This window comes from Telmatherina bonti (assembly GCF_933228915.1).
Source record: "Telmatherina bonti genome assembly, chromosome: 15".
Lineage (NCBI taxonomy): Eukaryota > Metazoa > Chordata > Actinopteri > Atheriniformes > Telmatherinidae > Telmatherina > Telmatherina bonti.
The window spans coordinates 13886856-13911141 of record NC_136613.1 but is presented as its reverse complement, the minus strand read 5'-3'; the positions used below and the strand labels follow the sequence as shown (position 1 = coordinate 13911141).

At 41.2% G+C, this 24286-nt stretch overlaps 1 protein-coding gene across 1 annotated transcript in view; it reads left to right on the top strand.

The window, feature by feature from the left end:
• The window catches only part of dachd (dachshund d), a 91943-nt gene that overhangs the window by 50545 nt on the left and 17112 nt on the right, over positions 1–24286 (top strand). Inside the window, exons 3-6 of the mRNA XM_079253742.1 lie at positions 4788–4916; positions 19110–19282; positions 19358–19535; positions 19630–19767. Coding sequence (XP_079109868.1) covers positions 4788–4916; positions 19110–19282; positions 19358–19535; positions 19630–19767 — 618 coding nt within the window. The remainder of the gene's footprint in view (positions 1–4787; positions 4917–19109; positions 19283–19357; positions 19536–19629; positions 19768–24286) is intronic.

Below are 24286 nucleotides of genomic sequence, written 5' to 3'. Positions count from 1 at the left end.
TGTTATATTAGTTCATTTTTCAGACGAGCTAACGCCTGCGCACACAGATGGAATGTGGGCCGGCGGCTTTTCCTGCAGCTTCTCCAATTTTTCAAGACAAGTAAAAAAAAAAAAAAAAAAAAAAAGAAAAAAAAAAAAGAAGCTGCAGCGTTCAGGTTGGGCTGCATGAAATTACTTTTTTTTTTTTTTTTTTTTCATGGTTACCTGTAACATATAGATGGAAATGCAAAACAATGTTGATGCATTCTCTCCTGCATGTAGTGTTTAATCTAATTTATTTAGTGGTGATTTTGCTAATGCAGATGCTAATCAAACTTTTCTTTTAGGACCGGACCTGTGGAGGAATCAGACGCACATTAGAATCCCTTCACATTAGTATCACTGCTTATATGAAACACAGTTTAGAAATGTATTCTTCACACTCAACAGGACCAGAGAGGGGATGTGAAACACATTGTTAACATATGTATCTTTGCCCTTGATACCAGCTCCTTTTAGAAAAGGACATCTTAATATGCTTAGTTTTCCCACTTAAGGAAATACCCTCATATGTGTGTAAAAGCACATGCATGTGTGTGTGTGTGTGTGTGTGTGTGTGTGTGTGAGCGTCTGAATGCTTGCGTTCATGTCCCCTCAAGGAAGGGGGGGTAATGCTGGAGCCTTTCCAGTTGCTGATGCATTACAGGCAGATTGGCCCCCAAATCGGATTATTTGCTGTGGACTGACACCACACTGAGATGACATCTCCTTTAAAGTGGAGAGGGAGGGGGGGTGGCTGGGGATGGTTGATGGTGGGACTCTGCTCACACTCTGGCCACATCTTAAGCAGCAGCTTCCATATAATTCATTTATGTCCTGGATGTGGCTTCAACCTTTTGAATAACGCAAGAGTACTGCGTTTACCATTAGAGAAATGAATGTCACCTGCTTTCTACAGGAGAGCATCCAGTACTTTACTGATACAAAACTGTGCTTTTCAATGCTGCCTTGGTTTGGCTTTACAGTTCAACATGGCTGGTTCCTTCTTATAAGCGCTGCAAAATGAGACAAATCTTGATATTTAAACTCTTGTCAATATACAATTAGCGTGCCGTTTTGTACCCTTGTCGAGAGGATCGTCTAATCCGTGGCGGCTTCAGGCAGGTTTAAAATAGATCCAGTGTTCACCAGGTAATTTCGTGTCAGTTCTCCCGTCTTGGCCCCGCCTCTTTCAGTTGGCTGCTTGTCATAAGGTTAGCACACCCTGTAATTGATACTAAATTTGTCATGATGTGGATAGCACAGTTCAAGTGGTTTAGTGTGCCTAAGAGTCGCATCGTTCCCGTCATTCTGCCGTCTCTGTTCTTCCACCAGTCCATGCATAAAATTAGGCGGCCATGCTCATTGACATGGAGCGTCTCCTCTCTTTTTATCCTGCTTTGCCCTGATAAATAAAGTGTGTTTTCATTGTTACCCATGGTGCCATCCTCAACTTGGAACAACAGAAAACACAACAGATAAGCTCTGGTTGGTTTTTTTTATCTTTGCATTTTTTTGTGTGTGTGTAATCAGTGCTAGAGAAAGTCATAAAAGTCTGTCTTTTGTGTGCTGATGTGAAGTTAATCTGATTTTAATTTAATTATACGAGTTAGTTGCGGAGGGCACAGGCATTGGGGTGTTTGTTGTAAGAATGTTCTGACATTGGCGCAGGTATGGGGCAGCTAGCATGTTAATTAATGATGAAGATCCTGACAATATGCAGAGGCATGACAGCGTTAAGCCAGTCGGCTGCTGCTTCCTTTGCATATTAATAGATCCTTCATTATTATTTAATATGACAGCTGCTCCAAGGGCTACCATCAGACCTTGTCTCTGTTATTTGCTGTTTTGTGCTCCCCATGTGACAGTGCCATGCTATTCTCTATTTGTTGAAATGTTCCCTTTTCTGTTCACTCGCTGGTGTGACTCTCTACATGCCACCGCGATGCGCTGTTTGTTTTATGCTCAGGAGGATTCGGGCTCGTCTGTGCTCCAATATCAGAAGAGTGTCTGAATCTAAAGGTGACTTTGAAAGAATATATGAGGCCGGATTGTTTTGTTTGCATAGTAATGAATGCAGATTAGCACAGAGCGGTGTTTGGTCTTGTTGACGTTTAGACTTCTAGTGGCTAATAGACCTGTTGGAGGGCAACCGCATCTCTCTGGCTTCCTTATTACAGCCATTGTATTGAAGTGCGCATTATGTGGATATGACAATTGATCTGGCGAAATGAAACAATTATCAGAACAAAGATTTCAATCTATGGAGTGTGTCACTTAGTCACAGACAAGAAGGAGGCTGTAGCTGAATGATAAATGAAAAATGGAAAAGTGATCATTCCATCCGTTTCACAATGGTACAAATCAATTTCTCAGCCTTTATTTACTCAATATGCATCTAATAAAAACATGTTACCTTCTCATTCATGGCTTCATTTCCTTTTTTTACTTTTCTTTCCTTTTTTTTTTTTTGCTACTTTTTTAGGATTGCCTACTCTATAAAAAAAAGAAAAATGTAGATGTTGGAGACAGACTGGCTGCAGTCATATAAAGCACGCTGTTCATACAAGTTAGAGAGCATCAGAGAGCTCCACTGCGGCACTCCTTTGAGCAGCACCTGATTTGTGAGGGGAATTTATCACACAAACAGCCCAGAGGTGATTTCAATATTTACTCGGCAGTCTGTTCTGCATACGTCTCATTTGGAAAACAGTTGACTCTTGCCCATTATACACAAATGAAGGCTGACCTTCAGACTGGGCAGAGGCCACATTCATTATGTGAAGAAGTATCACCTTCTTATGAGGCAGTGGCTTTTTTTTTTTCCCCCTTTCTTTTTTTCCCCCCTCCTGCCTATGCATATGGAACAGCAGATAGGACCCATTGCAAACGAGAGGGCCCTCGCTGACATGATGTATACTGTACGTCAATATGGTACTGATGTATTTTAAGATGCAAACAAGGCTTTAAATTATATGCACCTCCATGTCAGTGGCTCAGAGTGACTCCCACCATCTGCCTATCAGCTGGAGACGAGGGGGAGAGGGTGTCCAGGCTGGTATGCTCTTGTGTGCATGTTTGTCAGTGTGTGTGTGTGTGTGTGTGAGTGTTTGTGCCCACGTAGGCTCACAAGTATCTGTTGAGAGCCACATGTTTGATTTCTACCTCTCCTTGTACTCATGCCACTCCTCAAGCGCCTGGCTAATAGCTGCTTTGAGTCCCATCGCAGCGACGTGACAGCTTAGCGATGATAAACGCAAACGCTGCTTTGTTCTGCGTCAGACGTAATGCAAACCTGCATATCAAGTACAAACAGTTCCTGTAAAAAAAAAAAAAAGGGCCAGCTGATACGCCCCAGTGTGGATATGAGTTATAACAGTAATGGCTACATATCTTTTTCTTGCCATGCATCTTTTGATTTTGACGCCAAGGGTTGGCAAGAAGAGTTGCGGGGCTCTCCTGAGACACACCGTGGGCCTGGAGGAGCTTTAGCACTATCTGTCCCTGCTGTTTGAGCCCAGCCTCATGAATAAAGATTTCAGTCACGTTCAATACACTGGAACCCCGGAACCACCGCAATGACAAACCAGTGCTTTATGATCTCTGCAGTGTGCCCAGCATATGTATGTCTATAATCTAGGACTTACTATATCAATCATACCAAGCTGAGTTTGATTGATGTAGACGACTGCGTTAGACTTTTTTTTTTTTTTTTTTTATGCTATTCTTCGGCTTATTAGGAAACTGAACTGGGATTTTAAATGATTATTTACAATGCGGTGTCAATTGTCATTTAGCCTACTGAAGTAAAACAGCAGCCTTGAGGAGAACGCACGTAAAATTCTCAGAACTATTTGGCAATTTGTCAAAAATATGCAAGTGACATGAATACAAAGTAATCGTCACTGCAGCGAAGAAAAAAAACTCGATTTTTCAAGAGTTTTTTTCTTAATTCTAAGGAGAGCTCTCGTTGTTTTATGGATAGTCTTAAAGATATCACCGAAACAAACATAAAAACGACAAATAATGCCGTTCTTTTGAATGGATCATACCCCTTAATAAATTTTGTGCTTGAAGACTCACCTTGACACCCAGAAGACCACTTATTTTTTCTGCACGTAACCTGAACGCCAGCATTGGGCATTATTCTGCTTGATTAGATCTGATGAATATGTCAGAAGGTATTATTGAAACCCCCCCCCCACACACACACACACACACACACACACACACACAAGATTCATAAGATGCAGTTCTCCTTCTGGATTGGCTCACATGTTGAACCTCTTTCACTCTTTCCTTCTGAGCTCTCCTCGCATCACACTATATCACAAAGCCTCTTTCATACTCGTGCATACTTCTGCATCGTTAGAAGCCGTACACACAAAATGCTTGCATCATGCACTGTTATCTTGACTGCATCTGCTCCCATCAAGGGACAAATACATCAATACAGCAGCGAGGATTGCTGGAGTCCGTGAAACATTCATAAAAATCATATGCCGCTGCACACACAGGGATCCATCTCATCAGCATGATAACCTGCTGTGAAGATATCCCCTGTCAGAAGATGAAAAACCAAGTTATGATCTCATAGGAGCTTATTCCCAGTAGTGTATAAAATTATTCATAGTTTTAGCGTTTCAAAAGTCCTTTCGCTTTGTTTTCTTTATTCACCGAGGCAGGTCTGTGAAAGGTTTTTGCAGGTGCCGCCGCTCAGCCTCGGCAGACTTGTAGCAGTCTGTAAGCGCTCTGTCTCCTCTCTCCAGGCCTGACAGCGGCCATCGCAGAGGCCATGAAGGTCAAGAAGATCAAGCTGGAGGCGATGAGCAGCTACCACAGCAACGCCAACCACCACGGAGCTGATGGAGAGAATGGAGACCTTAGCTCCAGTGTTGGTGAGGATGCCCTTGACACAGCCACACACACACACACACACACACACGCATACACTCTTTTACAAACACTTACTTTAATGGAATTTAAATGCAAGCTGCAAACTAGTTTAGATTACGCTGCAGACAGACAAATACATTAAAGCTGTTTTACCTTTAGGACTTCTACCTCACTTAAACCTGCATTTTTTTATAGGTCTGATCCCATAATGCAGGCATGATAAGACATTAACTTTATAATCTACATTGTGATTGCCTTCTGTTTCAATATTCTTCATATTATGGAGAAATAATTCAGACAAATTGATAACGCCCTTGACTTTAGGACAGAACAAATAGGTGAAGCTTGTTTAAAAGTTATTGATTCAGAAAAAAACACATTTGTTTTAAAGTTACAAGCATCTTAATGAATCATGTTTAATGAAAACAACAATAAGAAACCAGCTTTTACCAGACTGGGTACTGTCAGCATGGGTTTAGCAACCCAGAGCTGATTTCATTTAATTGTCGAAGAGATAAACTGTTGCAGGTAAAGCTTAAGGAGCACAGCCAATTGCAAAGCTGTATCATGAAACTTAAAGTGGAACTATTATGTGCATTTCAGGCTAATTTATTTGTATTTCTGAGATCAGAAGGGCTGGGATTGATCGAGTTATTGTCACAAATCGCTTTATTTAATTCAGACCAACCCTCTCCACAGGCTGTCAGATCAGCCTGTGGGCAAAACGAGTGGATTGAGACTCTTCCGCATTAAGCCCCGCCTCCCGCCACTGCACTACATTGGGAGCGCGCACCGCATCTCATAAACAGAAGGATTAGGCTAATATGAACTCAATAAAAAAAAAAAAAAAAAAAAATACAATGTCAACACATAGCATACAGCCCTGCATGTTGGAACCTGAATCAGACCCTGAAAACGAAGTGGAAAACAGCAACCCACAGCAACGAATGCAGCAGGATGTCTCTCTTTGGTAAACTCACCAGCCATCGTTGGAAATAACTTTATCCCACGTTTTCCACCCACCTGATGTATTTGTACATGCCCTTGTTAACCAGTAGAAGGTAACCAATCACCGAACCTTATCCCCCGGGACGTCACAAGGATTTCCAAGTAGAAAAAAACTCTCTAAAACGACGTGTTTTTCGTCACCATGGGAACCAAACGGAGAGCGTGCTGGAACTCAAACTCAAACTCAAACATGCGTTTAGGTGATAAAAAACAGTGCCGTTCACATGTCTGATGAGGATTCAACACTGTAACACTGTGGAAAGCTCAGAAAACTCCAAATACCATCATAGGACCCCTTTAAGCTAACTTTTGTTTAAATGCTTTTTTTCCCCCCTCTTCTTGGGCTCTTGTATTAACATCATGTCTGATTTCTTCTGGAGACCACTTCATCAAACCTATGCTCGTCTCTTCTACCCCTACTTCTTTTGAATGTGCATCAATTGTATCCAGAAATGGAAACAAGATGTGCTTAACTTGAAACAGGCTTGTTTTGGGTTATTTCTACTTCTACATCGCTGCTTATCCTTACCTCTGCCTTAACTGACCACTTTTTCTTTCAGCAGTTGTCTCTGTTTGAACCACATTTCAAGATGAACCCCAAAAACAGCTCATCTGTGCATACAGCTTCAGATAAACCAAAGATTTTCTTGACATATCAAACATACTGCAGGGTTTTGTTTATTTTAGTGTATTTAAAAGTGCTATACCATTAGTTCAGCTGGGTTAAATGCACTGGGAAAACTTAACTTTCATCACATTAAAGCAAGTCATGTTTTTTTGTGAAGTATTTGATGTTGAAAGACCGTAAGCTTAATGGCTAAGAGAAACTGTAAACGCAGTTTCCCAAAGCTTTCTGCTTTTTAACAGGCTCTAATTAAATTGCTGAGAGCACTGGTTTTCACTATGCACCATTACAATTAATTATTAGCCCTAGAATGCGGGAGGATTTCTGTAATATCACACACAACCACTTAGTGAATTAAAGGGAATAATAATGTATGTTACAGCAGATTCACCAGCTCCTTCCAAATGAAAACGCGACGGAATCCCTTTAGCTTTTAGCTGCTACGCCGAGTTTATTCACTGACTGTAATAAACGCCGTGACTTCTGAATGCATTTCTACAATAATACTTGACACAGCGGAGCTTGTGGTGTGCAAGATGAAAACAGGATGTGTTTCAAAGCAGACTTCACAATGCAAAATGCATAAAGTGTAAGGTCATCATGCCGAGAGAATGGAGTGTGTAAAAAAAAGAGAATATGAGCCTGCGAGGTCACAGAAATAAAGATAAATGTGAGTACCAACAGCAAGGCTGTGGCAATGGAGCTAATAAGAAACTGTTTTATCTTTTTACAATTTAAATTGTAACCTTGAGCCCACAGCCAGCCACACGGGCTCCCGGAAGAATCATAATTCTGGCAAACGGGGGGAGCAGTTCTCGGAGTGGGTGCATGGGCCACAGCATTAGCTCTCTGAGTGAAATATATGGCAGCGACGCCTCTCGGCCCCATCCACAATCAATTGGATTCTTTTCCTTTAATATTTACTCGCAGCGATGAGATGCTCGTCTGCATGGTGATGAACAGTCTGCCACTGGCGTTTGAAGGTGACCTGTCAGTGAGTATGGACAAATCTCTCGCTCGCAGAAATGTAGAAAATAAATCATTAGGGGCCAGGCAGTCAGACAGGGACCCTTCTCTCTCCCTCACTCTCTTCAGATTTAAATCAGCTCAGATTTATGATTTGAATTAATGCTTCGTTTGGTCAAAGGAATGGTTGCAGAGACAAATGATGTTTGGTACTGAAACCATCCTAATATTGATTACTGGGTGTCGCAGCAATCTCTTGTTTATATCAAGCACTCTCCTGTGACAGGGTGGCCAGCAGGAGTCATCCTGATAATACGCTGGAGATATATGGCCTGCTCTGCACTGTAGAGCCATGAAACAGCTTGCAGTATGCTGTATTCTTCATCTGCCCCCACTTTTTTTTTTCTTCCCTTTTTTCTATTTTCCATGCTTGTTTTAAAGGGAAGCATTCTGTAATTTTACCAAAATAAGAACCGTCTCATTGGAAAGCATGATTACAGAATTATTCAACTTTCCAAAAGGGCCTCACTCTACTTTGATTTATGAGTGAGCCTTTGTTGGTGTGCGAATGCCTAATATGTTCACATCTCAAGCCCTATTATCCAACAGCAATCCAAATGTATAAATCATGTGACTGATATAGAAAGGAGTGGGCAGAGAGGGAAAGGTTTTTTTGGCTGCAGCTTTGTTGGGACTGGACTCACCGTTTGTTCAGAGTACTGACTTGGGAATGACTTCATGCTGCTTTTTTTTTTTTTTTTTTTTTTAACAGACTTAAGGCCGCAGCTGCTCTGAGGAAATGGACTGACGTTTTCTAATCATCAAGCTCAGACCCACACAAAACAAATGTGTTTACTTAAACAAATTATGTTACCAACCAAGACAGGAATTGATATGATAATGAGCGTGCTTCTGATAATACCACTAAGGATGTGGATCCATTTAATCAGAAGGAGCCACTACATAAGCCCGTTGGAAAATAAATAAATAAATAAATAAAAAATCCTCCTCGGGCTAAAATACAGGTGCCTCATCTCTGTGTTTGTCTGAAGCTGATCTTGTATTGTGAGGCGCTTAAAGCAAAGCACAACAGAGCCAGCCTGTGAAGGACACTCTGTACTGTTTGCGGAGTTGGATTGCTTGCTGCTGTCTTTGTGTTGATGTAAATTGAACAGGCTAATGTTTCTCCCTCTCATCAAATATTCATCACAATTAGACCTTCCTGTTTGCATCAATGTTATTAATTATAGGAAGAAAAAAAAACAAAAAACAGCCCATTTAACTCTGCCAAAATAACCAAACATCCTCAGAGAGAGATGGACGGAAAACATATAGATATGTCTTAAAAAGAACTGACAAAGCGCTGGAGAAGATAGAGAGATGTGTAAAGAGATAGAATTAGATGTATGTAGTGGGGGGTCCCTCTTTGATTTTTTTTTTTTTTTTCCCCCTCACACTCTCTAGTTGGGCGCCCTCTCAAAGCACATTGTGGATTGTTCCTTCGCCTCTCAGGAAATGCCACAATTACAGATCACAGACCAAGCAAAACACGTGTGGCGCTTGGCCTTGAGGGGGGATAAACAGCCCGCCATTCCCTCCCAGTGCATTGACCCCAGCCACAACCTTCATTACTGGAAGAAAAAATATTGTCAGCTGCCCACTAACAAACACCTGCCAATTTCAAGAGAAGGAATTGCTTTCTTTAGCCGCAGAAGGAAAATAAAGTGTTTCTCCGACCCGCATAAAAGCAGTGGGAAGAAAGGATAAACCACGGTTCACTCTTGTCCTTTTTCCTCTTTCTGATCTTTCTTTTTTTTTTTTTTTAATATATATTTTTTGCTTTGTTTCACTTCCATCTCTTTCCTGTCACCCTCTGTCTCTCTTTGGCCACTGGGTGCTGCCCTGCCACTCATCTGACTCCTCACCACACAACTCTAATGGAGCTGAAATCCTGTTTGTAATTAGATATGGGAATTCCGCTGTCATCAGCCAGATGATGCCACAACACGCCGACCAAACAGCTCACCGAAAGACAACACTGCAGGAAAAGGAGAAGGCACAACAATTGCTTCTTCCTTTTCGACGTGCTGTACATTTTGTGAATCTATCCCACACCTGTAACACCTCACAAGGTATAGAAGCTGTTAAAAAAAAATGCAAAAGTTCTTTGTCTCACATATGAGGCATCCGTCCAGGCTGCCTGCGCCCAACAGGGGAGGAGAAAGCCACATGCTGAGCTGAAGTTGGACGGGTGATGACAGGTACCTGGAGTGTTGCCTCAACCAAGAGTTGAGCGAAGAGGTTCTGGGTGAGATGATGAGGAAGCATCATTCTCGCTTGCCAGGGTCATCAGGCTAATTTCTGCGAGCCCTACCTCTCACGCTTGTTCGCCTGTGTGGATGTGGATGTCTGTGTGCGCACGCCTGCGTGAGAGAGAGAGAGAGAGAGAGAGAGAGGAAGATGGGGCCTTGGCCCCTGAGAGCGCTCTGTGAGGAGACCACAGCTGTACACTCCCAGCAGCTAATTGGTCCTTATCTAGCTGTCCCATTCATCTTCATTTTTTACCAATTACTGAGCATTATCTGTGTTCTCAGTTGGGTATGGGACTTAATCCTTTTTGGTTAAGCTGGTGCTACAGCTTGCAAATTTCAAATGGAGGAACAGGGAGGGGAGGGGAGAGGTGCGTGGTGGGAGGCTGAGGGGGCGCCAAAAGTCGCAGCAAAAACAAACTCTGAAACTTCCCATCATCCTTCACTGGCAGGAACTGATCGATAAGCAATGACATCACATGAAGGAGAGAGGCAAAATGGGAGAGATCAATTATTGGCATTATAATTCAAGTCCTTGTTTGCAAACGTTGCAGCCTCATTGATTAGGCTGTTCTTGTTGCACTCACCATAATTGACTTGTTAAAACCATATTTTCTCATCATCAGTGGTTTTACGTTCGCGCGCGCACAGATAACGACACTTTACGGGGCCGTGGCATTAATTATTCAACATGTATTTATTTTAAAGCACAGCAAGTCAAAATCCTCCTGTTTACTCTACAAACAACACAAGTACAGCACATTGCTCATCCAGAAGGTACATCAAGACGCGGCAATCTGGGGCAGTTAGGCTTAATTTTCTAAGATCAATGCATAACTAGGCTCCTCTCTATATGGGGTCCATGCTTGGCCATGTTGCCGAGCTGAATGAAGTCAGCTCGGATACCACGCACTAATTACTGGAGTGTTTACTGCTCTGCAGGATAGCATTTGTAACATTTTGGACCTTCCATGTGAGGCGCTGTGTTTCGTGATAGACTGATAAGATATTAAAATGGGAGCGGATGTGCAGGAAATTACAGTGTAAAATGATCTACTATGGATACAATTACGCAAATGCGTGCTTATGGAACATAAAATCATGCATGTGAGCAAACACGCTCTTGCGCACAAAAGCAGAACACATATAGACACACCACTCCTGCACTTTGATAGGGATCTGTTTGGTCACACTCTCTGCGCCAGCTGTCAGCTCAGCTCCACTGCTGCGATTTAATTAGTCTGTTTATGTCCTTTCTAATAATAAAGCTCTCTGGGTGGAAGGACACATCCAACAAGCGAGCCGGGCTCTCCAACCTGCTAGCTGCACTGGTGCTGGTGGCCCAGCGCTGCTAAATGTGGGCCATGATGGAGGATGGTTGCAACTTCCTGCTCTTCTAGACAGAACAGCAGCCCTCAGGCTCAGATCTACTATCACCCCCTACTCAATCCTAACCTTAACCATTAGGGGATAAAGCACACGCTGACCTGATATGAGTGTCTAGGGGCAACTTCATCCATCTTCCTCTCTAGCGCTCTTATGGGAGCTTTTGTCAGCCAAAGCCCTATAGAGAGACTAGATTGTTGCCATAGGCTGAAAAGAGCTAATTTCTTAAATATATCATAACACCTCTTTTACTGCTACAGGTATTGTTTTGTCTGATTTCCTTTCTCTCTTTTTCCCCTTTTTTCTTTTTTTTTTTTTTGCGGGGGGGTGGGGATATCGAGGCTTCAGTGGACAACACACGGTCTGTTAAAGCTGCCACTGTCGGGGAAATGGGGATAGTGGTGTTAACTGAGTCAGACACACTGAGCTAGACAGAGAGTGGCAGAGCAGACAGGCAGCTTTCCAGCCTGAGCGAAGAGCTTGATGGGTCTCTGTCTCTCTTGGGCTTTGGCCCTCACCATCTCTCTATTAGTCTGCCAGGCTCATGGGAGCCAGGTGACAGATAAGTGAAGAACGACACGCACATTTTAATAGACATTTCAAAAGATAAACCTGATAATCATTTCTCTCTTTAATGAAGTCTAATGTCCTCGTTCTAATTCCAGTTGCGTCCGCTGTTAAGCATCGGCGTAACACTTGAATATGCATGGCTGGGAAATTGCGAGGCACGGTGTAACTGCAAAACACACAAACGCAGACAACTGCAGAAATAGATTACAATAACGGGAGGGGGGGGGGATTGATTAAACATTATTTCCGTAATGATCCATATCAAGTTCTATCATCTTTTGAGTGGCAGCGGAGTCGCAATGTTACAGAGAGGAAGGGATGCGGGGGGGGATAAGCAGCGTGCAAATATTTGTCTGATTGTCTCTTGCGGTTAGCTCACAATAGCAGAAGCAGAGCTATAAAAAAACAACTGACCAGTCGAGTTGTCATCCCTCATCAACATTAGGCCTCATTCTTCATTAATTGGATAAATTAATTTGGAGCGCTTTGATGCGGGGGTGATGCATGTGTTCGGCTGTCCCCTCCTCACTATTCTCTGTCAGGTTGAATTTAGCCAGGGAAGGGGCTGACCTTTGAAAGTGAAGAGATCAACACAATTTGAAAAGACAATGTCACTTGGTGTAAATGTGATACATGTAATAAATGACATTCAACCTTTCAGTGATGATGAGCTTTCGCAGGTCGTAGCGATGTGAAATACACATGGCGCGTAATTGCATGGAATCGGAGCGTTTTCCACGTGCGCAGCTAAGATGTCGCTGCATTAGAGCCCTGCATATCATGTGCTCTCATTTTACTCTGATTATGTGTAAGAGGACACATTAGCATAGAGTAATGATATTACAGTGTACACAATAACAGTAATGACACTGTGATGACAGCAACAAAATGACAATCTCTTTTACTGTGATTACAATGTAAAAATGTCCCATTGCCTGGCTCTGCAGCAATCAGGGCTCACATAGAAATACTCGCGTCTGCTCTGAAAAAAGGCGTTTTTTAATAGTTGTCTGATATGAAACTTGTTTTTTTTTCCCCTTCTTTCTCAATTATGACATTGGAACCCTCTCCCAAATAGAGCTATCAGCCATACTGAACCCAGACATCTTCACCATCGCAAAGCCGCTCCTATGGGACATAGATAAAGAAGGAGAGGGTGAGCAAGTTCAAACAGTGTTAAGGAATTTCTCAATCACAGTAGTGTAAACAAACAAATGGAGGTATTTCTTTAGAATTTCCGCAAATATGCTCACCCCTGCTAAGTGATTGGAAGGGAGGCGAAAAAGTAATAATGTAAAACTCAAGTTACAGCGAGAAACATCACACTCTCCACCTTGAACCCATTAGCAATGTGGCTGCTCATCATAGCGGAGGAAGCAAAAAGCGCAGGAGGTAGTGATGCTAATTTTTTTGTAATTAAAACAGATGATCTGATGACCACATGCAAAGTGACTCCCATCTCCCCCACACCACCACCACCACCACCACCTCTCCAACTAACCTGATATGACGGGTAGAGTGGGTTGTGATTGATAACGCTCGTCAATATATTTCATTTCGGGAGCCTTAGTCAAATGACAACTGGTTGTCATTGACTGAAAGCAATCTTTTTAAAAGGGGAGCCTTTGCTAAGTATCAGATGAAAATGATTCCTCTGTCTGCTTGGGTGTCACTGTCTGCAGGAGCTTTATTGATTGGACTTGAATATATTGCACCCGCAGTAGTAACAGCTGCTAGTAATATCTCCTCTCCTTCTGTTCTCCTCTTCGGCTCGCAGCACTTTCCGCGTCTTGGCTTATTGTAAGTGCTTGGATATGTCAGGGCTCTCGCGCCTGTTTTTGTGTGCTTTATCAAGAGTGATGTGTGACAAATGTAAAGTGAGCCTGGTTCCGACCCAAATTAGAGAAGCGAGCCCTGTTTTTGCTAATGTGTCCTGAAGGGGGCCTGGCTCTTTTGGCCATTCACCCCTATTCACGGGCATGATCGCGTTAACTAAACCCACTATTGTTTCCCCCACACTCCCCCTACCCTCCCTGTTCTGTACGCCCTGTGTATTACAGCACAAGGATGTTGGCATTGGTTGGTAAAGGTCATTTACTGTAATGAGATTTTCCACATGCAAGCAAATGGCCTGATTATTGCCCTGTTCGTTAACATTTTCAGCAAAGAGACAAATAGACAGCTAAAAACGGGAGAACTTTGGGTGGGAGTAGAGGGGGGGGGGGGGGGGGGGGGTGTTGGATGAAAAAACCGTGTTTAGCATTTTTCTCTTCAAAGATAAGAAGAACTTCTTTCACAACAGATCTGTCACGGAGATGATTGATCTTTCAATTTTCATAAGGAATGCATGCCATTAGAGCAGAGGATTTAAATTATCCTATAAAAGTTGCCTGCCTTCGATTTTATACACTTTAAGGACAAACACCTCTGTCTGTCTCCTTGATAATTTCTACCACATGTTACACTCCAGTGGTTTGGGTTGGAAAGCAATTATGTTACCTCATCAAACCAGAAATGTTTTCCTATCATGCTATCTCTCACATTACATGAGGCAGTTTGGCAAGAAAAGTCTTCGCCCACCTGAATCATTGTGTGTCTTTATCCCAGGATGCGAAGCACATTTTGTTTGTTGATGTGAATTAGCTTGAAACGTATCCAATCCTCGCGGCTCTTGGAATGTAAAGCATATTGTTTGCATGTGTTTTTATGTCTAGCTGGCTTCGCGTGTTCATGCACAATCATCTACGCGGCATCATTGTCTGAGTGTGTGTTTTCATGTTTACTTCTTTCTGTTGGTGTGTGATGTGTTCTTTTTATGTGTCCGTTTTATGTTGTTTCCCTATGTGCGTGCATGCGTGTGTGTGTGTGTGTGTGTGTGTGTGTGTGCATGCATACGTGAGTGTAAAGCAGGTATTTAACAAAGACAAGATGTTTGCTTTATTATCAGCATTAACTGCGTAAACACAAAAAGCTTCAAAGTTTCATTCAATGACACTGAAGGGCTGTGGGTGGCTACATCAAAGCTCAATACCTTCCTTACTCCCCCCATTTTAATGAGAAACAGGACTCACCAGCCTTGACTGAACCTGCCATCTGTGTGTGTGTGTGTGTGTGGATGTTTTTTTGTTTTTTTTTTCTTGTTTGCATCTGTGTGTGTAAGCTTGTATGAATGTGGGAGAAGTTGTGTTTCTGTGCACATGTAAGCCTGTGTTGTCTTACGTGGCACCGCGATGGCAGGCGGCGTGTTTATGGAGGCTGTGTCTTCTGTTTGATCTAATGGGTGCGAGGATTCCTCCGTCTCACATCCAGGACCTCTGATTTCGGAGAAGATTAACAGTTGAGGAAAAGATGAATAGCTGATTAGTGCCACAGAGAAAGCCCCTAAATGTCTGGCGGCATGACAGACACTTTTTCATGAACCGTTCATTTCCTTTTGGGACCGGTGTGCAAATCCACGATACGACCACAACAAAGACTCGCTGGGTGCGTGCACCTCCGTCTTACCTTTGTTAGAGACTTGCACAACATGGGGGCATTTTTAGAGACACAATTAGCAGGAAAACGGAGATTGTTTTGCACACTGCGTATGCATTGTGCAACGAGTTGGTCCATTTAGCAGTTCGACTGGAATGGCCCTGTTTAGTTTGACAGATCAGAAGCAAGGAAAAAAAAAACAAAACATCTCAACACTCTGAAAACCAAAGGCTTAGCATACAGCAAATCAGCCCTTTGTCTTGTTCAATTCCAATCAGAGGATAACCAGGAATGTTTGTTTGACAACAGCATTTACAATGCATTGTTCTGAAGCCCAGAGCCTCCCAAACAAAGACAGATAGGCTTTAAACAAGTCATTTAATTAGCACCGGATCCCCAGCTTTGGCTGCGCCAACCAATTATACATTCCTCAGGCATGTGCAGGTCCTATTTCACAGGAGCGAGAGGCAGATCCTCTCCAGCCCTGTCTCTTACAGTACATCTCTCCCCTTCCATTTAAGAGAAGGTAAATAGCACAGACAGACAGCTTCATTAGCCAGCGTCTGAAGAGCGCGGGGCCGATTGTCGCTTAAATAGTGCGCTTTTACTGCAGGCCCAGCCAGCAACCTCCGATCAATTACAGCTGACATTATTGTTTGTCGGGAGCTTTTTTTTTTTTTTTTCTCTCTCTCAGACAGAGGGAGTAAAAAACTAGATCAAGCCTGAGCTTTGGCTGGAAATGTAATCTTCCCCCTTTCTTTGGTTCTTTCGCTCCACAAACAATAAATCATTCAGTTGAAGAGATAATAAAGTGCCAAGTAGGAGCTAGTTTAATTTTTGTCAGGGGAAATCTGTCCACAACAGAGTTAAGGGTAAGGGGCTGGTTGCTTTCTCATACAATTTTCAACGGCTTAAGGTTCTTCCTTTTTTTTTTTCCCCCTTATTTCCCTCTGTAGATTTAGATGACCAGAAAGGCTGTAGTTCTTTTTCCGATGAAGATTAACAGCAGCACAAATCACTGCAAGTTATCATTTTTTGTCATCAAAATGAATTACTGCCTTCTTTTTTAATCATTTTTAGGCATTCAACGTTCAATCATCTTTTTTTTTTTTTTTTTTTTTTTTTTTGGAGTTTGATTCGTTTAAGTAACTTAAAGTACCGTCAGCTAGGCTTGGTCCTGATGTAACAGCTTTTTAATCATGTTGTTACCAAGGGCTGTTTTAATTCATTCACTTCATCCTCCGCGATTCAGATCTTTGCTTATCCATGCATGAACTCACAAGCACTGCACAGCATAATAGCTGAGCTGTTTATATTGGTATTAAGTGATTTGTAGTTTTAATGATGGTAAATAGGAGCTCACCTTTGCACGTCCCTCTGGCTTACTTCAGGTAAATTACTCCAAATCTATTGTTTATGCCCTTCAGGAGAGATGGGAGCTAGTGGGAATTCACTTCTCATCAGGTCTGAACTTCTGTGTTAGAGATAAACAGAAGTTGATAAATACATTTTTAGCAGTGTTTTAACCGGAATATTTGCGCAGTATACAAAAATATATAAAGTTGGGCGCGATTTTCTTCATTATATTGCTTTAAGGAGAAAGACACGAAAGTCCCAGTTTATTAAAGCCAAGTTTAAAAGATGTTTGAGCACTGTACTGCATTAGCAAGACAAAATGGGAAGAAATTGCATATGAATGACATGAAAACACTTCAGTGTGTTGCAAAAAGAAAAAAGCCAGATTCCTTGAATAAATAAATATCCTTCTCACCTGGCTCCTTTCAGCTACAAATAAAGGGATTTGGCGAACCCTTGTTGCTCCGTGGCACATTCCCCTACAGCGGCCTGAATGGGTCTTTATGGGAGAAACATTGCTTTGGAATGGGGTGACATGAAAGGGGCTGGACAGGCACTGAAAGCGAGACTAATACCCGCTTAGAGTGAACAGAAGTCCAGTGTTCTAGCGCCAGGCTGTCACTCCGGTGGAGACACATCATGAAATTCATGTATCATCAAGGACAAGAAATAGCAAGGAGATAAGTAAAGGAATGTTGTTTGAGTCACAGAGAGCACACTTGTGCTTTTGTTAATCACTTTTCGTCTCTTTTCAAACTTTATTGACATGGTGAAAATCTGCCTTAATATATGGAGCTGCGTTGGATTGAATAGGTGTAATGTATCTATCTCAAAGGCAGAGTTAGTCTCTTCACTCTGGTCTTTAAGTGGCCTTGAAAGCCTGATCGGTAGCCTAGATCTCTCCAATGTTGTCCTACAGTAAGTACCCCCACAATCAGGGCCCTCTGTGGTGTTTTTTAATTGAGCTTAGCCTGCTGAGTGGTAATTGATTCAGTCTGAGCTTCAGCAGAGGCGCTGATACAAGGTACTGCTTGGCTTCCGCCTTTCTTTAATCTCCCCTGCTTTATATTGTTTGGGAATACTCACCACTGAGAAACTGCATGCCATCTTTCTTATGGAAATCAATGCTTCCTTTGGAAGGAGGTGGAATGACAGAGAGAAGTACTACTCATGTCCTTTCATTTTCAACCAGTGTCCTTCTCTTTAGAGGCTCCGCCATGCAGATCTCCTTGCCCTTTGGCTACTGATGTTTTGTGGGGAAAAGAAGAGCGGAGATGTTTTGTGGATGGCGTTCTGTAGCGTGGTATCTTTTTCTTTTTGTTTTATCCACCCTCTTTCTTCCACGCAGCTTTTTCTCTTCTTTTACCTTGAACCAGGCTGCCAAGAAAGTGAGAAAAAAGGAGCGAAAAATCAACAGAGAGGCTCAATCAGATCCAATAGTGTCTATGAGGTTTTTCTTTAAAGCGTTTGAGGAGAAGCATCTGAGCGGCGTAGGAACAAGACCAAACTCTTCCCAGCCACTTTTGATCCTGCCAGTTCAAAGTCCCTACAGAGCAGAAGGGGGGAAAGGAAGGGGTGCCATATTTGTGGAGGGAGGTACAGACACCTAGCTTTGACCTTCTGTCTGCGCTTGTGTCCTTTGAAAGTTGCCTTGTTTTCATTAAGTCATTCAAAAAAAAAACACTGTGCAGTTCCACAGTTTGACTAGCTCCTAACCCCCATGGTATCTTTATTGGACATTCTTTACATTTTCAGACTGCTAATGTCTTCCATTTTCCTAATTAGGCGACGATTGCCACACAGCAATTGAATAATTTAAAACATTTGCAGTACTTCTCTGATGTTGTAATGGAATAATTTGTGTGCATATAGCAGAGGAATAAATTGGAAATCTTATTATTGTGCAGTCTGAACTCTTTTTGGTCTATAGGCGGCTATAATTAGCCTGAAGTCATTGCTTTACTGTAGTCAAACACTTCTTATTTGTCATTAGCACATTTAACTCGTCATTTTGTGTAATGGTTTTGAGATTGCCCTTGTTTTTACAGACGTTCTTTTTTTTTTTTTCACATAAATATTGAGTCAATTTCCATAATATGTGCTTTTTATTCATCATAGAATAATTTATGCTTTTTTATTGCAGCGCAAACCTTGGTATTTAAAGGGCTGTTTATACAGTTATTCCCGCTTTCTTTATTATTATTGCAGTAGTATTCATTATTAACATGTGCAGTTAAATATTTATATGTATTATGTTAACGCGATAAGATACCCAAGCAATTGTTCATTTAAATCATTCTCTTTTTAATTGATGCCAATGCGAAGCTTTAGGGTTGTTGGACACCTATTTTAAAGGGCACCGCAGTGGTGGGAATTACTGACTGCTGAATTAACACCATCAGGTTCTGAGTTTTCAGCCAGAGCTTCACAAGTTTCCCCTGTGAATATCTCACTCATAATATGCATCATTGAGTAACCAACAACCTCTTCATGTGTCTCAGGGTTGGAACTCCCCTTCATGATGATGCCACACCCCCTGATTCCAGTCAGCCTGCCCCCAGCCTCTGTCACCATGGCAATGAGCCAGATGAACCACCTCAGCACCATTGCGAACATGGCTGCTGCAGCACAGGGCCAGAGCCTACCTTCCAGAATGGTCACCTCTGTTATAAAGGTAACTTTTAAAACAGGAAGCAGGGATGTTGTTTGCTCTACATGTTGATGTGCAATTCTTAAAACTGCACTGGAGATTTATTTTGGTTGTGTGCATTTGTGGCTGTTGGGGTTGCAGGAACGTGTGCCGGACAGTCCCTCCCCTGCTCCTTCCTTAGAAGACAACAGGAGGCCGGGCAGTCACCCATCATCCCACCGTAGCAGCAGCGTGTCCAGCTCCCCAGCTCACACAGAAAGCTCCTCAGACAGGATACGTACGTTTTGTTTTTATTCTTTTTTTTCCATAAAACTTCTCCACACAATTAATCACACAGGTAAATGTAAAAAATGTTGTTATCTTCTCTGTAGCGGCACACCACAACGGCCTGTCTATGAACCAAGCCCTGCTAGGCCTGTCTCCCAACATTGCACCTGGGCCTAAAGAGGGAGACCTGGCCCACGACTCTTTACTGAGCCATGAAGTAAAGAGGATGCACGCTGACAAAGGTCAGACAAAGTGTTCTGCAAACACAAACCAAATGTTTTTTCTCTCCAAAACAATAAACAATACAAAAAGCTTTAAAATTCCTGCCACAAAATACATTTTTGTACTGTTACTTATTATTGAATGACAATGAGAGACACGCTTGACTTAAAGCTGTACTTAACTACTCCAGGGTATATAAATGTTATCCAAGATGCACTTCTGGAAACTGTGTCTGATAACAAACTACAAAGTTAAACAATTTTAAACAGCAAACCCAGTCAGGTTTTGTTCTAAATAAACCAGAATAAAAGGATGCAGTGCGCTAACAGTGGAGATAAGAAGTCCACAGTGGTCCCATTTGTCAACAGGAGCGGAGCAGCTCAATTTGATCAACTACATTGATTTTTGTATCAGTTTCGATCAATAGCAACCTCTGGGGCTAAAATATAAAGCTGACATTGAAGTACCAAAAATTGCAGTTTCTCAAGTGGCCACATGGGGTTTACTTCAGACCAAGCAGCCCGTTACCTCAGCGTGGGAATGCTCAGCCTTACAGCAGAAATGAATATATTAAGAGCCAGGTATAAATTAACCCCCCATATGCAGAGAAAATTGTTTCTTTATCGTCCAATCAAATAAGTTAGATTTGAAACCAAAAATGATTTTTTAAAGAGCAAAAAAAAAAAAAAAAAGTGGGAATCATTTTTTTTGTAGAGATAGAAACAGATTAGGTTTGAATAAAATTAAATATATTTGAGAAAGCATACTTCTCCAACTTCAATCAAAACTAATGTTTTCAATCAAAACTAATGCTTGTAAGTCAAAAATTACAACCATTCTGCATAAAAATAAGTCATCTTCTCTTTACAGTTAAAAACATTTGGTTACAAGTTATAAAGTTTTGTTTGCAAATCAGTCCTCTTTGCTTGCAAGTTTTGGTTGCGAATTTAACTGCATTTGATGGGCGGGGCCTGCGCTGGTGAATGAGAGCAGAGTTTCTATTGGTTGATATAAGTTCTATAGTTGATAGCCTGTTGGTCTTAAAATCGATCCCAAAAGTTATCAGTTGCACTACATATCGTTGGCCACAACCAGTCATACATTTACAATAATAACACAAGTAATGAATTATAACGCCTTGCTTGCTGCTCCAAGCACACTGAATAGCAGGGACATGGTTGTCTGCTAGTCATGACCTGAACACAGTAGCTTAACCACTGAGTGAATTTCAGTGCGCGGCGTGTAAAACTTGGGGCTGTGATTTAAAGCGGGAGTATTGTAAATGTATGACTGGTTGTGGCCAACGATATGTAGTGCAATTGATAACTTTTGGGATCGATTTCAAGACCAACAGACTATCAACTTACCTGCAAGCAGGACAGCAAGAGAGAAATGGGTGAAACGCAGAAGGTGTAGCTGGCGCCGGAGCCAGGTGAAACCAACCAATAGAAACTCTGCTCTCATTCACCAGCGCAGACCCTGCCCATCAAATGCAGTTAAATTCACAACCAAAACTTTAGACCTTGCAAGCAAAGAGGACTGATTTGCAAACATAACTTTATAACTTGTAACCAAATGTTTTTAACTGTAAAGAGAAGATGACTTAGTTTTATGCACGATGGTTGTAATTTTTTATTTACAAACATTAGTTTTGAATGAAGTTGGAGAAATATGCTTTCTCAGATATATACATATTTTTAATTTAGAACCTAATTTGTTTCTATCTCTACAAAAAAAAAATTTGATTCTCTTTTTTTTTTTTTTTTTGCTCTCAAAGATCATTTTTGGTTTCAAATCTAACTTATTTGATTGGATAATAAAGAAACAAATTTCTCTCCATCGTTGCAGCGGTTTATATATACAGTTTTTAACATCATTGCTATAGACAATAATGGGAAAAAATGAAGTTTTTGGGTAAATTAGCATTTCATTTTTGAAGCCTAGAGATCAACTGTGTATAATAAAGCAAGGAAAACAGAATTTAAGTAGAAATGCATAATTGTGTGTGTTTTACTAGTTCTGATTGACAGCACATGTATGGCATGGTGTGGAATGACTTTAATGACACCTGTTAAGTTTGGTTACTATTATTAACCGGTATAAGTTTCAGTTAAACCAATTACCACTTGCTTTGAGATGGGCATTGAATCATGTGGGGTTTTTTTTTCATCACCCTTCTTTTTCAGATAACATTTTTTTTTTCACTTTTTATGACTATAAGTTGCTTGCATACATTATCATACACATACATACTCAACTCTGACTTTGGCTGTTAAAACAAAATCATTTAAAATATTAAAACTTGTGCATGTTTCTGTGACACATATACATATATGTTTCACAGAAACATATATGTACTGTGAATATGTTTCTTTATCTCTAGATTGCGGACATCATAATTATTCGGTTTTACTTGTGAAAACAAACAATAAGAGAATCATCATTACACAGATAGAAATCGTACTAAGTGTTGTGGATTAAATACAAAGTGAAGCAAATAATAGATTTTAGTATTCTCTGTTGGTTTTGGCAGAGCTGAGCTGTTGTGGGTGATACAGGGTGGGGTGAAGCTGATAATCATATTAAACCCACTATGGAAATCATCAGGCTGTGTGTTCCCTGTTGGCCAGGCTGACGTGAAGATCAGTGTTAGACCTTCACACACAGGGTGTGAAGCAGTGAATAGTAATAATTAGCAGGATCATGAGCTGAATCTAAGGGTCACAAAATATCTTACTGTGTGCACATGTATGTGATTAAGCGAGTGTGTGTAAGTGTTTGTGTGAGCCAAAGAAAAAAGGAGGGGGACTTACACGAACAAAGAGTAATGCTAACAAATATAGAAAGAGGCTTAACTAAAGATCCGCATACATAAATCAGTTGAATGTTTTCGCAAATCTAAGCTGAAGTGCCTCCTCCATACTCAGAAAATAAACACAAATGACTCTAATTTCTTTGCAACACTAGAAGAGAAAGCAGATGACCCTGCAATCGGCAGCAGTTCTAACTAGTTGACCCCCGCACATCTACTCACAAACACGCCGTATTATCTTTGAGATTGTCAATTCCTAATATGTCACTGGACTTGATTAGGATTCTGAGCTCTCCAGTGTGTGCACCAGAGGTCTCGGGCTGTGGAAAACATTTTTATAAAATAACCCATTAATGCAGAGGAGTGCAACTAAATTAGTTACCAATTTGCTGAGCATGAATTAATGAAGAGAGCCTCTCCCGGCTCCCACAGTTGTAATTTTCATAATAACCCCAGACCTTTATTTGGCAGGTTGTTTAGTTTTTTCGTTTGAAGGTTTTCATTAGTCTAATGAGGACTGTGCAAGGGCGAGCAGTCAGCACAATTTACATGAGGAAGCTATCATAATAAATGAGGCAATTTGAATAACATGCACAGGTTTATGCAGCGAGATAAGAGAGATTGTAGCAGCAAGATACAGAGGTAACCAATACATTAGGACCAACTAATAACCAAAGTAATTCCAATAAAAGCTTTAAGTGAAGGGAATAAAATTAATGATAGAAATATTGAACTGTAATGATATGATACACGATGCATTAGATTAATAAAATAAATGCGTTCCATTGTTAAAGAGGGAAAAGGCCTCGTCATCCGCAGCTTTGTTTATGGCGAGCTTTTTAATTAGCCTTGTTCATCGCATCAGTTTGTTTAGATAAATGAGATAACATTCCAATAGTTTAATGATATCTCTCCACTTGTTTGATCTTTATGATCCTGGCAGAGCATTAAATTAATCTCTTGCTATGCAGTCTTAGAAGAGAGCTCAGTGGGTGCAGAGGAAGGATGCAGCGCCTCGGCTCATATGGAGACTATTTAAATAGCTAGACACCTCCGAGACAGCTGCTATAATGTCTCATCACTCACATCCCATGAACACGTCTCATCTTTTTTGTGTCATCTCTGGTTATGAAGGACAAAGGCTGTTTGTTGTCATTTAAAGAAGAAAAGAAAATGGGAAAAAATAGACAGTTTACAAACTTGTGTCACCGTGTGCAGAAAAACCAGATGGTTGTTTTTTTTTTTCTCTCTCTCTTTTGGAGGTGGGAGGAGGGAGGGAGGCTGTTATTTGAACTTGATTATTATTATCATTTTTTTTGTTTTTTTTGTCCAAATTTTGCCTGAGAAAAAAGGGAGATTAGATGATGTGTGATGGGAGGGGCGGGGGGGAGTAGAAAGCTTAATGTTGTCTCACATGTGACTAATTGAATTGCTTCAAACAGAAAGTCTGTGGTGATGGCTTCCGACAAGCCTCTGTCTCGTGAAACAGCAGGTAGCTGACAAACAAGGGGGAAAATTTGAAAGGTACAGAAGCCTTTGGCTGTAAACTCACTTTGGACATCAAACACTGGATATCATTTTATTTCCTCAGGGAAAAGGTGTTTGAAACACAAGCCATATGCACAGTATAGATGCTGTGGTGTTAGAGTTTTTTTTTTTTTTTTTTTTGTTTTTTTTTATTATTATTTTGGTTTATTAAATAAAACAAGTGACAGCTGAAGCGTTTT